General features: G+C 48.1%; 1 protein-coding gene across 1 annotated transcript in view; it reads left to right on the plus strand.

The window, feature by feature from the left end:
* Positions 1-310: 310 nt before the first annotated feature.
* The window catches only part of pard3bb (par-3 family cell polarity regulator beta b), a 273,730-nt gene continuing 255,710 nt past the window's right edge, over positions 311-18,330 (plus strand). The window contains 1 exon segment of the mRNA XM_064329842.1: positions 311-1,644. Within this exon segment, the coding sequence (XP_064185912.1) occupies positions 1,528-1,644 (117 nt within the window). The 5' untranslated portion in view covers positions 311-1,527.

Here is an 18,330-nt window from a genome sequence, read left to right on the forward strand (position 1 = left end):
AGCTGTATTATTAAATTAAAATGTAAATAGACAAAAAACTATTCATGCAACCCTGCGTACATCTATAAAATATCTACTTGATAGCTGGTTAAAATTGTGTGCCATAATTTCCACCCCGCCATAATACAATGAGTAATTAATTGATTTTAGTGCACATTTGACTTGTTTGGATCGAGTTAGATATGCTACTACTAGAGCCAACACAGGAATATAATGTAGACTTGGTGGTATTTGTTGCAAAAACGGACATTACGGGAAGGATAAATGTGCAAAGCTGGCACAATTAGTTACGGGACGAGGTATCGCAGTCTCCTGGCACTTGAATTGGCGTACTGGCCCTTTAATAAAGTGAGAGCGAGTGGCCTGAGATTGTTTGGATGTTCGGTTTGCTTGGTGGAGTTTCGGACTTAGGAAACAAGTAGTCTCTTGGATAATCGTAACCTATATAGCTAACTAGCTATACTTCAGTAGAGAGAATACTGCTGTTGGTATCCCAAGAACTAAAACTGCTTGAGCGCTGACGAACGTGAAGTGGAAACGTATTCTGGAAAAATAGGGAATTGGAATTTCTGAAAGGAGGACAGAGACCCGAATGGGAAAATCAAACTTGGCTTCCCGCAGCGTTTCTCCATCTTTCGAAGTCTCAGACTGCAAGTAACTTAGCTAGCTGAAGTCAAAATGTTACAGAATTGTAACCGATTAGCGTCAGGTAAAATAATAATATTTTGCTAATGTGTCTTATTTACTTCGGGAGCTGGAGTTTGGCACGCTGTCTAGTTTGCTAACGCTCTTTTTGGGGTAACTAGCTAGCAACTTAATCAGCGCTGTCTACATAGCTTTACACAGCTAAACAATGCTGTGAAACTACAAAAAATAAAACTCTGTAACTGATGCTGACTTATTCTGACGTCTGGGGTTTTGTAGCATATTGACGACTATATCCAAAATATCAGTTTAAGTTAGCTGGCTAGCTAAGTGGCTAACTTAGAGTAGGAAGACAAATGGAAGAGTCGTCATTCCAAGGTAGCTAGCTAGCCAGGGTCTTTTGTCATTTTTGTGTAGACTAAGACGACTACAACTACATTAACCTGTTTTCGGCTTTATGCTGTTTATCTAAATACAATATCGCCATTCAATTTGGTGTAACTTTAATTTACTTATTATCTATATAAACTAGCTAACCGCTAGTGTCCCAGCGAGTTGAGTAGCTACCTAGGTACGCACCTGATCAACAGGTTTATTTTATTGATTTGACGTTGACTAACAAGCTGGCTAATCCACAAATGACACCTGTTGCTTCTGTTTCTTGGACTTAACTTACGTTAGCGAACATAAAACTTTTATCTCGTTAGCAGTGTTGGCCAGAATTGGCTTCAGGGTGAACTCCACAGGCCACAGTAATTGTATAACATTATCGAGAAGGTGGAGACACTACCCTTCTTGTTAGCTCGTTAGAAATTATATCTGCGTTACATATTATAGCGAAAGGACAGGGAGTAAGTATTCGTTTGGGATTGATACATCGAAATGAAAGTGACTGTAACTTTCGGAAGAACTGGCGTTGTTGTCCCTTGCAAAGAAGGATGGACGGTCCGCGACCTTATCCAACAAGCGACTCAACGATACCGAAAGATTCTGGAACAGGTAAATATGCACGTTTATCTTGTTGACGCTTTCTCGAAACATTCAGCGGGTCTAGGCTTTTTAAAAAACGTAATGGAGAAATTGATTAATAGAATGTTCTTTGCTGGGGAATATTTGTAACTGTGGGCGGAAAGGAGACCTGTGCACCTGTTCCTCCACCGAGATCATTCCTTTCCACCTGTGTTTGGACCATGTGACCACGCCAAGCTTAGTTAGGTCGTCCGTTGTCACTTCGCTAAACGTGTTACTTGAATATTAATATTCAAGTATTCTCAAAGTTTTGGGCGTATTGTCTGTTTTACATTCATTATGTAGAATGTGAGAATAAACACGGCGTTGTAATTTTTTTTTACGCGTTGCTACAGTGGATCTGTAGGCTATTGTTGGTTTGTGTGGGAAGATTTATAATCAGCAAAACCCATGAGCTGAGATAACGCTCAGGTATTTCTGTTGTGTTGATACTAAGTCACTAAGTAACGTTTGCTTGTTCTGGAACTTTTGAAGTTTTTTTTTAAACAATGAGCTAACCTCATTTTTTATGGCTTTCCATTGTTACAAATGTTAGCAGTAGCTTTACTACGTACAAAATTACTGTAATTACATCTGCAGTCTGATGTTATTGCCTCTGCTCAGACTAGTCAGAATATATATTTTAAGAAAAAACGCCATGCAATGCAGATTTACCAGGCAACTTCAATGAGGACAGGCCACACCCCTGCTGACACCTGCTAGGCTGGAAGCAGAGCTCTGAACTGAACACAGACCAGGACTGGCAACCCAGAGAGATGAGAAGAGGTTGAGAAACAAGACCAGGTTAAAATCTAGTATATGACTGGACCTAACACGCGTGATCCGGCCGACCAATGGTGTGACTTCATAACTCGGCCGACCAATGGCGTGACTTCATCGCTCACTCAGTCAGGCGCAGGCATTCACGTTTGCAGGGCTGGCCCCTGCTGTTGCGGTCCAGCCAAAAACAGTCTGTTTGTCCAAAAGTGAAGCTGCAGCATTGTGGACATGCAGGAGAGGCCTCTCAGCTAAAGATGTCTGGACCCATCAGGGCATTGCTGAATCCCTCATGATACATTACATTACATTACATTACAGGCATTTAGCAGACGCTCTTATCCAGAGCGACGCACACAACTTTTTACATAGCACTTTTATACAGCAGGATATATACTGAAGCAATGCAGGTTAAGTACCTTGCTCAAGGGTACAACGGCAGTGTTCTTACCCGGGAATCGAACCTGCGACCTTTCGGTTACAAGCGCAGTTCCTTACCCACTGTGTCACACTCCGTCCTGATACAGTGTCCAGTTCAGGATGACACAGTGACTGCCTGTGGAGGGATGCAGTCCTGCAGATGGTTCTGCTGTCTCTTAACGCCTCTTCCTCACTGGCCGCATGCGCATGCATGCGTTGCAGACTGCGTCGGCTCAGAGCCGCATCCATTTAGTGGTTTCTGACTTCACCAAATGTGCACAGTGGTGTTTGGACCCTGGATCCGTTCCAGAGACGCGCGAAACTGCAAACTGCCGCACGCTCCACCCACACGTTCCGTTTGATAACGAGGTGTGTGAGAACACTGCTCACCAAATTCGTGGGGGGTGGGGCTGTGCGGTTAGTCATGAAATCAAGCTTATAATCAATTTGAATAAAGAAACCAAATTATTGAGCTGCTTCCCACAACTGCAGCAGTGACCTCCCACCCCCCCCAACAAGAACTTTGATTGTCCATATGTTCCCTAAAATATCTGTAGTAAGCACAAAGTAAAGCACAATTTAAAACAAAGACCGGTCATTCTTTTGATGTGTGCATTAATGATGGCGATCTGAGAGAGTGGGATCCGGACCAGACCGGACCCAAGCCGTGCTAGGCTATAGTAACCCACGCAAATACAAGCAGAAGCCCAGCGGCAGTGCGTTAAAGCTGAATCAGGGCATGCTTGACACCTTTTGCACAGTGAAACAGTAATGGCCTCGGGCACTTGGTCACCAGGCATTTAAATTTGCTCAATGTTTGATCCCATTATGGGTTCAGACAGATGAGGGACCTGTGGAGTGGTCTGGGAGCCTCGCAGTGGCATGTGTGGCTGTGGGACCCTGAACCTCGTCGGGATGCCTGATCTCGTTTCGCCCTGTCCTGGGGAAGGGGGTGGGCTGCGGATCGAGACGGGTGTCGCTTATTACGCGCGGAGCCTGACGTGTAGAATAAGTGACGGAAGGAGGCGTCGGCTTCATCAGCCCCCCCCCCCTCCCCACTTTCCTCGAGATGTCGCCGCCAATCGGAGTGAGACGCTTCTCCCTGACCTCTGCGGCGTCTGGATGACGAAGCCAATACGATCCGAGACTCTGAGAGGAGTACATCGCTCACAAGGGGTCAAGGGGTCAGGGGTCGGAGGTTCACGGTGTGGGAGGCCGGTGCCCTTCTGCAAATCTGCTCTTAAATTCGCGCTTTACGCGGTGGGAAGGCAAAACTGCTCGCACCTGTCCTCGTCCGTCAAAGCTCTGACACGGCGGCAACCTGTTCGCTTTCATTTCAGCCCTAATTCGGCACGCCTGACTCTAATAACTGGCGGCTGAACAAGATCTCTAGCCGCTCAATGCGGCGCGCTTTGTTATGGCTGGAATGGAAACCTACAGGACTGTCGATCTCCAGGAACAGGGTTGGTTACCACTGCTCTAACAGAACCTGTTTTTAAATGTTTCATTTACATTATTTACAAGATTCTTCTGGGGGTTTGCCAGTTCCCCAAAAGTAAGAAAGGAAACGGAGATTCTTCCAAGCATCAATGCCGGGCGCCTCGTCTCCCGCATGCAATGGCTTTCTTCAACAGTAAAACTCCGCAGTTACAGAACAGAGGCCGGATGCCAAGAGTTTGGTTCGTTTAATGAACTATATCCTCTGGAATATTGAAAGCAGAGAAATATGACTCAGGCATTTAATGGGCTGCCTTTAATGTTCATTCACTCATGCGTGATGTGCAAATCAAGTTCAAATGTTGCACTAACATTTACAAGCATGGGAACCAGGATGTTGCCCTTTGAATACAACAGAAAATGGGGACAACAGAGAACTAATTTAAATGATGGAAACGATACAAGTCACGAGCCAGATTCGTGCCAACATAGTATTGTATCCTCTTGGCCACCGCCTTCAGTTCCTGGGAACTGGTGTTGACAAACATGTGATTAGAATGTTCTTAACTGAACATTCTAACGCTGATGTCACAATCGCTGCTGGAGACTGAAAGCAGTGGAGTTCTAGGACGCTGGTTTAGAATTTTGAACAATAGCATTCCAAAAAACCTGCTCTTCAAAGACTTTAAGTGGATGCTGCCACGTTAATGGGCCAAATGGACTCAAACTGCTGGATCAAGTGATTGACCTGCCTTTGAGATCCGCGAAAGGATGCTCTTTGATTAATAATGAAGCGGCGCTGCACTTGGGATCTCTGCGAACCAGAAACCCCTGTCCTCTCTGGAGACCGCTGAAGAGCCATTTCCCCATTTTACCTGTCCTTTCCGTGCTGACTTGAATTTAAATGCTGAGCCTCAAATAACCGTTTTTACACCCAAAAATGACTGTAAAGTGCACATTTGCGCTTTTCACAGAGAAAGTTTTACATTCATTCTTATGAGCCGTGTTGCTAATGGCGTCTACCGATCGTTCCTGTAAAGGCTATAATCGAACCCTGGGGCATTGTGGGATCTCTCTGCTCGGCAGCCTGCGATTGGCCACGATTCTGTCCCTCTGGGGAAGCAGGTCCCGGTTGCGGCGTCTCTGATTTTCTCAGTGGAGATGCATTATTGAGCTGTCTGAGCTGTGGAGTGGCTGTCTGACTGAAACTCCTGTTCAAAGTGCTCGGCTGCCTCAGCCCACCTCTCACCACAGAACTCTCTAGAATGAGCTAGGCGTGAGCCGGTTCTGCACTGCTCGCTCGCTCTTATGATGGATGCTCCTAGACTTTGTCACCAAAGCTACTCCAGCTGTGCTTGATAATAGACTGACATTTATTAGTGTTGTGCAGCTACACCTTATTTTGATTGTCAGACAAATTCCCCATCAGCACTAATGCTCTTTTAGCCTCGTTCCCTCCCCCGTGTCGCTCTGGGTCAAAGCTGCGAAATGGATAAATGTAAACGTGATGTGAGATGCCTTTGTGCCCGTGTTTGGCGTTGGATTGAGATCTCTAAGCGTCCGTCCTGCAGGCCGGGGAGGTGGAGACGATGCTGGGCGGCGTGACGTGGGTGTTGAGGGGGGGGTTTTTATTGTGTGGCTGCGGGGCAGAGCCCAGGCTGCAGGCCGGGGAGGTGGAGACGGTGCTGGGCGGCGTGACGTGGGTGTTGAGGGGGGGGTTTTTATTGTGTGGCTGCGGGGCAGGGCTCAGGCTGCAGGCTGGGTTAGGCGATGGAGCCGATGCTATCGGCGCTATCGGGCCGCGCAGGTGGGCCGGGGGGGGAGGGCGAGTGGGTGGGGGGTGTGCGTGGGGGGGGGTTAAGCACCGCCGCGCGCGTTTCCCGCCAGCCTCGGCCCCCGCCATTGTGCGTTTGTTTAGTATTCCTGACAGGACGCCCTTATCGGGCCATCCCTCGCCCCGGGGGGGGGGGGGCGGTGATGTACAGGCGCACGCCGTGCAGGATGGATGGCCTCCGTTTCGCGGAACACTGTAGCCCCCCCCTGGGCCCCCCAGTCCCCCCCAGTCCCATTTGCAGGGCTGCCGAGCTCTTCTCTGCTGTGGCCCACGCAGGGCGGCTGCTCCCTGAATAAGTCATCCCACACTGGACAGGAGAGGAAATCAGCTCAGCCTGCTGCCCGGCCTCTCAGTCTGAGCTGTCTCTCACACACACACACACACACGCATACACACACCCTCTCTCACACACACACACACACAAGCATGCATGCGCACACACACTCACCACACCAGACCACACCACACACACACTCTCACATGCATACACACACCCTCTCTCTCACACACACACCAAGCATGCATGCGCACACACACACACCACACCAGACCACACCACACACACACTCTCACACGCATACACACACCCTCTCTCTCACACACACACACACACACACTCTCACACACACTCTCACACGCATGCACACACCCTCTCTCACACACACACACACACACTCACGAGACCACACCACACACACCATACACACACTCTCTCACACACATACAAACACACAGACAGACACACACACAATCTCTCACTCACACACAAAGATACACAGACACACACACACACACACACACACACATACACCTCCTCCCGTTTGAGCTTATTGACACTGGTTATGAAGGGGCCATCTTGCTGTACGAGCAGGAGGATAAAAACGTAATCGGTGGTACATGAAGCCCTGCATGTGTCTGGCTCTCTGAGCCCTGACGGTTATGACATCATCTTGCTCTTCTCTCCACACAACATCACTGTGGAAACAGGAAACTGGAGTTCATGTTTCTCCGAGTACTGTGATTGGCAGCCCTGGAATTGCATGTAGATGGGGAGGATGGCCTCAGGCTTAATCTGTGCAGGAGTTCAAAGTTTGAATAACAGTTTAAGGCACTGAAGGTGTGTTTTAGGTGTGGCTGGAGATTTAGTTGATACTTTGGTCGCATGTGGAAAGTGGCCAGTTTTCTGCATACCATAAGTCACATTGATATGCATTAATTATTCATAACACTTATTTAACCGGTTTTAAATGGATCTGAAGTTAATATGTTTTCAGTGCCTCAAGGAACTAGTAATTTATTGCTGCTTAACTCTAAAAGTTCAAAAGGTGCTGTTTTTATTTCCACCACGTCTCACATCTGAAATTGATTGCTGGTTTTTAAAAATTTTTTTTTACGGGAAGCGAAGCGCATCCGGACTGCCGGAGTGTCGGAACTCGGAAGTGCCGAAGATTCGCCGATCTGTGATGTCATGGTCCGCGGCTGCTTTCAGCCGGTGACGGTTAATGGGATTGGGGGGGGGGGGGGTCCGCGGCGTGTCCGCTCATTGTGGCTAAACCGGAAGCCCCCCCCGCGTCCCGGGCGAACACGCGGGGCGGCTTAGTTCCGGTTAGCTGCCGGTAAATGGATGCGTCGCGGTCTGTCCAAAACTGTTTTATCTATAAGCTTGTTTTCCGCCCACCATCCGGATGGCTTCCCTTATGAATCAGCGGGGTTCGTTTCATGCGCTTGACACTGAGGCCTTTCTCTGCAGTTTCGAGCGAACGGGTCAAGTCCGAGACAGGAGAGAGGTTAATAATGGATGGCGTCTGTGAAGCCTTGCCGTCTGTATCGTGTGAAACCTCCTGACCTGGAGGGGAGCAGCGCCCTGCAGGTTTTCTCTGTGTTTCAGCACCAGCGATTAAGCCATTGATTGGCTGAAGAGTCCACACACCTTGCGGTCAAGGTCGTGATTGGCTGCTGATTTGAAGGGAACACACAAGGATCTTTAGACACTGAGGCCCACCAAGACTAGAGTTTGATGCTTCTGATTTGTATAGTGCGTTTTATCTCACAAGCTCAGAGTGAAGAGGGGAAGCTCACATCTACCCATACCAATGTTTACACCCACCTGGGTGATCACATTACCCATGAGAGCACAGGCAGTGTTAAAAATAAGAAACATAATCCAAATTCCTGCTCCAGACAGAAATATGCGGTTTCAAATTTGACAAGGTCGCCGTAGCTCTCATGCACACTGAGCGAGCGTTTCAGTAAGATGTCCAACTACATTATGGGTTTAAGAAACGAGACTGCCACTCCTGTAAATTTCGGCAAAATGAGCTGCCTGCTAAGCAGATGCACGGTGTGTTGGCTCGAGAGTTGCCCGGAGGAGTCGCGCTGCATTTTTAGGCGAGTGGTGGTGTCCGGCCCTGAGCGCGTGTGGCGGAGGAAAGCTCGGACCCGCGTGTCACTCCGCCTCGGGGCCGGCGATGGGACAGTACGCTCCGGTATCGATCCGCTTCCCGCCGCAAATGAAATGCTTTGTTAGGCAGAACCCGCGATTGTGATTAGTAAGTGGTCCCGCCGGCCTGATTAATGGACGCCTTCTCCCCTGCGGCATCGTCGCCGGAATATCGAATTATCGGCGTTTCGGCTTTAAGAAAAGTTCACTCTGCTCGTCTGTGTGCGGAATCAAACAAGTGTAAAATCAGCTTTTTTAAAAAAATATATAGCTTCATTCGCCATATAGCCTACAATTAGATTGTTATGGTCCTATCCAGTCCCTTATTTGTGCATTACTCAACCAGTCGATATATTTTATGGATCGATGATTCACTGTATAGCTTTAACAGGAATTTATGCATAATTCCATTGAGTTGCCGCAGCTTAATTTTGGAGCTTGCCGCTACGGTGAACACAGAGAAATGTAGCCTGTGCGGTAAATCTGGCTACGGTGCTGATTTGATGCTGTAGTCCCTCCATGCACTCGGTGCACTGCCCTTATCACCATTAAACATACGTTTTATGAGTTTTTATTACCGCAGTTGATGTACAGTCACCGGGTGGAGGGCTTGGTATGTGACCCGTGTGCCAGGACTGTAGCGCGGTTTGCATATAAAACGTGCGGAACCCCTCCTCTCCGCTGCCCGGTCTCTCAGTCCGCGTGGCCGGACTTTTTGAAGTGCGAGCTCCATGTCGCAGCTTTAAAATGACAGCGTCTTAGCCTTGTCACTTCCTGGATGGAACGCGGAGCGGTGCCGCTAATTACCGGATTTTCCCTGCCCTCCTTGAAGTCTCCCGCGCTCGCCTTCTTTGCTTTTTTTTGTGTCATGGTAATCTCGCGCATTTCTTCCAGCGGTGTAATTATGCATATAATGTGTTTCGGGATTAAAGTGCAATAAGCGGCGGCTTTTTTCTTTCTTATTGCAAAATGCCACACTAATCTTCACTACTTCAGTGCTGTGCAGTACTTCACCACTTACCATTTCCCAGCAGCCTCGTATTTGCCGAAGAATGACATCACTTTAAAAGGGGAGTTAATGCTCTGATTTAACGGGGGATTTTCTCTCTAAATATGGAATGCATTTGGGCTACTTGAACTCTTCTTTTGTGCTGTTTAACATATTCAAGGAAATACAGAGAGCTGAAGTAGGCCTATATTAGAAACCATGGGCTAGATTTGGTACTGTGAATTAGAGGAGTAGTTTTTTTTTTTTGGTCACAGAAGGGATATTTCCACTGTCAGAAATGTGACTACTGTGGTGGTTTGGTTCAGAATACTGCTCTTGTTTCAAATATATGCTCGCTCTTTGGTAAACTTTTGATTAGCCATCAGAAGTACTGATTTGTATAGAACTATACACTGTTGACTTGAAGGCTGTGTTCTGTTCTACTGCAGCCTTCTTCTGTCTGAAGTGTCTGTGCTTGTCCTAGCATATTAAAACTTCTGTACCTTCAAGTGAGAATCACTGAACGCTGGCTAAGTTGAAGAGCAATCACTGCTAAGGCAGTAGTAAAAATGTCAGTGTTTGTGTAACTTGCTCCTCCTATGAGAAATTCATTTACATTGTTTTTGCTTTCCCCCTGCTTTGCCCCCAAATTTGCAATGGCCCAATCAGTGCTCATTACTTGATCCTCTGCTATTGATTCGCCATTGATTTGGGATATCCCCCAAAGCTCACAATGCCAAACACTTGTCACACTCCAGATGGCAAATCAGGCTTGATTATTTTATTGATATGAGAATCTTTGAATGTTTTTAGCCAACTAGTCTCTACCTAAGCATAAATACTTTATACTACTGGCACCCTAAGTGCTCTACATTTCTCTGTTCTGTATTTCTACTTCCTCTAGTTGTAGGTTGCCTGTCATTTTGTTGAAGGAAAAAAACAAAACTGGATACTCCTCAGTCTTCTCCGATAGGCCAGTTCTCTGTACAAGGAAGCGGATGGCTCTTTATTTAAACGGTTAAGTGCAGGGGGATGCAAACAGCGGTGCTTCTGGCCTCCTAGCTGATGAGTCATGCAGCTGGTTCCCCCAGGCTGGGGCTCTGGCTCGGGCTCTGGCTCTGGCTCACATGGAGGAGGAAGCCTGCTGATTGGCTCAGAGCTGCGTTGCCTGCGGTTGGCATAGCGACTCCTGGCCAGAGGGAGGAAGTAGTTAGGAGTCATTAAGGAAGTTATCCAAGTGTGGGGGGGGGGGGGGGAGGGAGGAAGTGGGGGTAAAAGGACCCCCCTAATTACAAAGATAAATGCACGGCTCAGTTTTTTCATTAAGCTCAGAAGCGCCCTGTCGCTGGAACGCTGAGCTCGGCCGCCAAAAACCAGCTGATATGGCGGAAAAGGTGGCGCCCTGCCAGAAAATATAGCATTAGAAAGAGGCGCGTTAAAAACGAGCTGAACTCTGCAGCCCTGTGTGCTGCAGAAGGAATCTGAGACCGTGAGGACAGAGTGGAATGGGCTCTGCTGGTGGTGCGTTTGAGCACAGCAGGATATAGGCTATGTTGCGATATGTGTTGTGTCATCACTCCTATATTGGAATATGTATAGTATTGTCACTCCTATATTGGGATATGTGCTGTATCATCACCCCTATATTGCGATGTGTAGTATCATCACCCCTATATTGGAATATGTATAGTATTGTCACCCCTATATTGCGATGTGTGTTAGATCGTCACTCCCATATTGGGATATGTGTTGTATCATCACTCCTATATTGCGATATGCATTGTATCATCACTCCTATATTGCGATATGTATTGTATTGTCAGCCCTATATTGCGATGTGCATTGTATTGTGATTGAATGAATGAATCGTTGCGTTTATATAGAGCACTTTTGCAAACGCTCAAAGTGCTTTACAGTGATGAGTGGGAACTCACCTCACCCACCACCAATGTGTAGCGCCCAGCTGGGTGTGACCCCTATATTGCGATATGCGTTGTATCATCACCCCTATGTTGTCATATGTGTTGTGTCATCACTCCTGTATTGCGATATGTAATTGTCTTGTTACCCCTATATTGCAGTATGTGTTGTTGTCCTGACTCCTGGGTTTCCTGGTGATACAGAGTCCAACTGCAGACCCAGTTAGAGCGAAAGAAATGGCCTAATGCCGGGATTCTGGAAGTCTCCCAGAACCACGGCTCTGATATTAACATCCCTCATTACCGTTTGGCCTGGATTCTGCCCCGGCGCTGTCCATAACTCTGGCCTGTGGGTTTTAATGCGCACATAAATATCTTCCTTCTTTTACAAACGCGGATTGACGAGTTCGGCGGCGCTCGAAATCAACCGGACAGACCGTTTCCGCGTCGACCAGTGAGATCAGTAGAGACACTCCCTCCGTTTGATTGCTGTTTTTTTATTTTTTATTCCGCTCTTCTGTGCTGTGTTTTATGTGTGCGCTGTGCAGTAGCCTCTCTGCCAGGACTCTGCCACTGAAATTGAGATTTTTATCTCTGTGGCAGTCGCTTGGATGTATAAAAGGGTAAATAAATCAGGCCCCCGTGACGTTTGTGTGTAATCAGGAGTGAAAGAGGAGAGGTGTTGATGGAATCCTGGGCCTGTGTTTGTGTGAGAGACTTTGTGAGGGCGCTCTGGTGGTTCGGCACAAGATGGCCGCCCGAGAAAGGGCTGAAGCCCCGCCCTAGTCCTGCCGGCGTCCTGACCTCCCGTTTGGTCGAATTTTCGACCCATTCTTACATTTCATTAGACTTGGGACATCTAGTGGTTACGTGAATTAATTTAACCACTGGAATTTAGATTAATTAAGATTCTATCAGAAAACTAGACCCTAGTGTCCGTGCTGTTATAGAGCCAGGCCCTAGTGTCTGTGCTGTTATAGTGTCCGTGCTGTTATAGAGCAGGCCCTAGTGTCTGTGCTGTTATAGTGTCTGTGCTGTTATAGAGCAGGCCCTAGTGTCTGTGCTGTTATAGTGTCTGTGCTGTATAGAGCAGGCCCTAGTGTCTGTGCTGTTACAGAGCAGGTCTCTGGTGCATGCTGGGCAGTGCTGGGCGTGTCTGTTTACGCAGGTACGTGCTGTAAGCAGGTAAACGCTGAGCTTCTCCTGGTCTGATGTTTGCAGTGCTGGGTGGGGCTTTTTTTTCCCCGTGTTGTTTGAAGGCAGTCCAGGCTCTGTGTAATAGTTGAGTCATGGCATGCCAGTGATTCTGGCACGTGGATGATGTCAGTGCAGTGAGTTGTCAATCTTTTCTGATCTGGGTGCCCCCGCCCGGGCTTGTGATCATGGACCGGGTGCCGGAGGTGGGGGGTGGAGCCCAGTAGAAAACCCAGGCTTTAGTGCTTAGTTCCCAGTCCCCTGTAAGGTCTAAGCACTGCAAACAGAGCGGTATTGCGAGATCCTGCAGGTCCCTCTCCGTCACCGTCTGGCTGAAACCTGGATCAATGGCGCGCCGCAGTCCCCATTTCCTCTTTAATCACTTAGGCCTTGACTAACAAAGAATTCCTATATCGCCCCATTGGATTATGGGTAATTGGATTTGAGCCTTTTCAGCGGGGCTTTCTGTTGGTTGAGCAGTATCTCCCCCCTGTTAGGACTTCCTGGTGCTTACATCACTGTTCTTAATCTTGACTCAGCCGGAGTGACACCAACGCAGTGTATGGAAATGAAGCAAGCCTGTGTTCTATGCTGAATAAGCAGGGCTCCAGGAAATTAATTTCAGAGGGAATGGTGGGAGATGAAGTCCATAATTTTGATGATTCAGTGTTTTCAAGGAGCTCTGTACTTTTCCAGTCAAGTTGTAGTTGAGTGGTAATATTTCTGCTCTTGAAGCACAGCACGGCACGGTAGTCACTGCCTTGGACATAGGTCTGCGCCATTTTGTGGAGTTGCCAGGCCACGGACCCTACTGTTCATTAGGAATTACACCATATTTCATCAGTGGTGCCACCAGGTCTAAGGGGAAATTACTCTGTTGTGTTGTTTCCCTGATTGATGGACTTGCAGCAGAGAGTAGTCCGCATATTGCTTTATTGACCGGACTGACTTGACACAGAAATGACCTCTGACCTTGTCATGGTCATGACTAAGAGGTGAGGTGTCGGTAGTGTAAGCTGGTATCTTTGGTAACCACTAACGTACCGCAGTGTTAGTGCTGTGTTAGCTTGTACATTACCTGTGTTACCTATGCCAGCCTTATGCTATTACTCTTATTTAGCAAGTGTTGCAATTTTGAAGATGAATCACCTGTCTGTGTTACTGGTTCTCATTGCTTTATCAGTGTTACATATACTAATGTCAGCCTGTAGCCAGTTGGTGTTATGTAAACATATTACGGCAAGTATCGGAGGTATAAAAATAGCCAGCTTATCAAGGCTGATGGAAGTTGTGGGATATCATCATTGTCCCTTGCTGTCACAAGAGAAAGGATAAAAACATTTATACACAAACCGAAGCGTTTCATTCGTCATCCCCTTTTTTTAAATGACAGCCGCTCATTTTATGTAACAGATCAGTCAATCATCGCCCCCCCCCCCCCCCTCCAAACTGTTGACTGTGGTGACAGGGCAGTGGAGTTGCGGCGCTCATAAGAATGGATTTGGTGACCTAATATCTGACAGCAGAGCACTTTGAGCTGTCAGCCGTGCTGTGCGTCTCTCCGCACCTGCGTGGAGTGATCACCTGTGAGGGGGTGGGGGGTGGGGGGTGGGGGGGGTGGGGCTCGGCTGGTAGACGTCAGCGGAAGAATTGTGGGTGTGAACCTCTTCAGGCTCCACTGTGATAGGATATGATTTCCACCATTGAGGCGCAACTGTTCCATATTTGGCAGGGTCACGCATTTTGCTGCGGTGCCGTTTGACGTGGTGAGGAAATGACAATAGATCAGATCCGGCGAACGCAATCCTGCCACAGCGTACGCGTGCTAGCAAAACGAGGCTGAGAGTGGGAAAAAAACATACTGATGATTCATTTAACAGAGGTTGAATCCTAAGATTATGGACTTTATGGAAATATTTTGCTATGATTCATAATGATTCAGATTATTATTTTGCACGCTGTATCGATTGGATTGTGTCGTTGGCCTTCCCAGTAGATTGGAGGTTGTTATAGCAGCAAAGGGTGGACCAACTCCATATTAATGCCCGTAGTTTTGGATGAGATGTTGGATTTTCAGGTGTCCAAATCCTTTTGGCCATGTAGTGTAGGCTACATGTGTAAATTAGTAGAATAAAATGAAATGTGAAAAATGGATAATACTGTAGTTTGCTATTGAAACGGATGCAGTGGGCTTAATTTTCTCCTTCTGTGTTAAACTCGTGCACCTTACCAGCAGAGAGTTGCTCTGCGTGAGTGCAGTTTTGGGTGTGATGTCATCTGAGGTGATGTCATTGAGTAAAGTTCCATACGGTTGGGTTTTTTGGCACCAGTCAGCAACATGACGGCAGATTTGAATAATAAAATAAATAATCGGATGTGACATCTGCCATATTCCTGCCAATTAGCTCCTCGTATTCAAGTCTTTTCCCTATTGCAAATCATTTGGCTTTTGGTTCTATACAAACGCGTGCATCCCGACCCATTCACACGAAAACCGAGCAGCTGGAAATAGAATCGCACGGAATTAATCTGAGTACATCCGTTGATACTGTAAAGAAAAAAAGAAAAAAAAGAAAAGATATTGTGAAAGGCGGAATAATTAGCCTGTTCGTTACTGAAGCGCGCAGGACAGTTATTCTCTGACAGGATGTATTTGACTGCTCAAATTAAATAAAAATCATTATGCCTAAAGTTGAATTCTGCTGTAATGAGCAGTTGCTCATTTCAGATGTCAGGCTAATTGAAACTGTGCCCTCACATGTGTTGGAGGAATGGCAGTTATTTTTAAATACAAATGTTCTAGTTCAGTGTCGACTGGTGCAGTTAAATTATTTTTATAATAAGCATGTTTTCACAAGAATATACGATTATCAAAAGTTAAAATGTGTTGATAAGAATTGACATGTTGTTATTGTTGTTATTATTATTATTATCCGTTGTTGGGGTAATAGTTTGCAGGATTGAAACTATTTTGATTTGCTGCTAATTTTACAACTAGATGGGGGTCATACTGTAATGTGATTGGTCAGCTGTCAGAAATGGGCAGTTGTACCTTAACTGACAGTGTTGTAATTTAATTCCATTCAGCTTGTGAAAGGACCTGAGCTGAATTGACTTTCTGGGGAGGGTATAGATGGCAGAACATTACCTACATAAACACGTTAATCGCTTAGCATATGAGAGCTGAGTTTTTTTAAGAGACTAGTACTGCACACCCAGGACAAACAGGGCTGTGCGTCCGATGTGTCATTGTAGCCTTTCCATTCACGCACTTGTGCACGTTTCCAACCGGTCCTCGCAAGTCAGTGTGCCTGTGAAATCTTACAGTTTTAACGTGGAACGTGTTTTTATGCTTGAAGCGTGCTGTGAGTCTGAATTGGAAGTGGAGAGAAAGCTGACACGTAGACAGTTACACGCTTCAGACACAAGCCTTACAATTTTATAACATTTACATTGCGTCCATTTTAGACAGCTGGATGTGTACTGAAGCATTGCGGGTTAAGTACCTTACTCAACGCGTACAACGGCGGCGTCCCTACCCAGGAATCGAACCTGTGACCTTCCGTTTACAAGCCCAGTTCCTTACCCGCTACGGTACGCCGCCGCCCCGAGCCGGTGGAAACCGGCGGCGCGTTGTGCCGTACGCGGGTGCGTTCGGCCCGAGGCCCGAGCAGAACGCCGGACACGAGCGACCGTGCCGGAGAGAGAGCTCCTCTTCCTCCGTCTGTCTGTCGCGCGTCTCCTCTCCGATCAGCATCCGGCCCTGGCGCTGGGAGGGGGGGGGCGGTGGGTGGGGCTTGGGGGTTAAGGGGGGTGGCATGGGGGGGGTGGGGGGGTGGGGGGAAACTGCGCTTCCCATGTCGCCCTCCCGTCTCATTTTCACCTGCGATTACATCCCCCCCCCCCCCCCCCGAGCAGAGACCCGGACGCCGCCCTGCAGAATATTCATTTCGGCCATTTTGTGACTGTTAAGGGAAGTGGCAATCTGGCAGCTCCGGGGCGCCCCGTCCCCTCTCTCTGCAACACAGCGAGAGAAAAACGACTTTTATTAAATTCATCTCAAAGGAAAATGACTTTTTTTTTCTTTTTTTCGTAGCAGAGAAAGAGTTTCTCAGCTGGAGAGATCTGAGGCTCAGCGTTCTGCGGGAAATACATACGGCGGTGTCCATTATCATCATCATCACCATCATCATCATCATTATTACTATTACATTTGTGCGGATTGCAATGACATTAGGCTGGCTAATGGGCCTTTGACATCTTTAACACAGAGCGGGAGGAGCTGGGAGTCCTGCTGCTAGTTCATCTTCAGGCGGAGTCTGTCGCAGTGGAGCTCGTTACTGACCCCCTCGCGCCCCGGCCCCCCCCCACCCCCCCCCCCGCACCCCCGGCCCTCCCCTGCCCTATCGGAGCAGCCTGTGCTCTCCTGACCCTGCAGTAAGAGTGCAAACGCTCCAGCCGCCTCTCCTGTCTGCTCACTGTGTGTGCGTGTGTGTGTGTGTGCATACGTTCGTGCACGTGTGTGCGGGCGTGTGTGTGTGTGTGTGTGTGTGTGTGTGTGCACGTGCATGCGTATGTTTGTGTGCGTGCGTGTGTCTGTCTGTGTGTGTGCGTGCGCTTGTGTATGTACGCATGTTTGTGTATGTGTATGTGTGTGTGTGTGTGTGTGTGTGTGTGTGTAGGCATGGGCGGGTACTCTTTTTCTTGCCCTGCAGTCAGGTTTGTCCACTCCTTTGACTGGAACGTTACTACGTCACAAGCGGGGTGGAGGCTGCTTTTGTTTAGTGGGGCCCCGCAATCGCAGGCTGGAGTCACGTGTGCTGCGTGTCAGCTGGGCTGCGTGAGAGAGTCAGGTATGCAGATGACCTGTCAGTGCTGCTCAGGCTACCTCTGCGCGCTAGCAATTCTGTTTAGCGGTTCATTTGAGCCTAATGCGCCAGATTGGTTAACCTAATACGCTGATTAGAACTTGATTCATGCGCCTGAGAGCCGAGAGTCGGGAGTAAATCGCTTCCGCGTACGGCCGGCAACGAGCTCCGCGGCCCGTCGCCGCGTCGGAGCCCCGGGTTCGAGTGCAGCGCCTCACCTTCCTTTCCCCCGCTGGTTTTCCACTCTAATTAGAAGAGGGAGTAGCGCGCGTGCTAATATTTGCGCTGTGAATGAAATCTCCTCCAGCCGCTGTTGGGGGGGGGGGGGGAACAGCTGTTTGCGTGCAGAGTAAACACACCAGGAGTGGCCGTGGTGGGATAACCTGGGACCCCCCCCCCACCACCTCTCACGCCTGAAAACAGAGCCGGAGAGCCACACGCGAGCGAGCTAGCGTGCTCTCCTTTAATAAAAACTCTGAAATCCCCGGCTGCAATTTTCACGAAATGCTAAAAGGCCTGGAATTTTCCGTCGGCAGCTGTGCGGGAAGGACGGGGGATAAACGCGAGCAGCTGCGGTCCGTGGAGAGACAGGCGTTTGCGTCCGCTGGCCGGGCTGAGCGGGGGGGCCGCGTGACGGGCGCGGTGCGGAGCCGTTTGTGTTCGCTAGCGATGCCTTGAGCTGGAAAAACACAACAAAAAGAAAATGGAAAGAATCACTTGGGTTGAGCGTGATCAAGGTTTTTAAAAAAAATTGCTTATACGTGTGTGTGTGTGTGTGTGTTTCTGTTTTTGTGTGTGTG

This window comes from Anguilla rostrata, chromosome 3 (genome assembly GCF_018555375.3).
Source record: "Anguilla rostrata isolate EN2019 chromosome 3, ASM1855537v3, whole genome shotgun sequence".
NCBI lineage: Eukaryota > Metazoa > Chordata > Actinopteri > Anguilliformes > Anguillidae > Anguilla > Anguilla rostrata.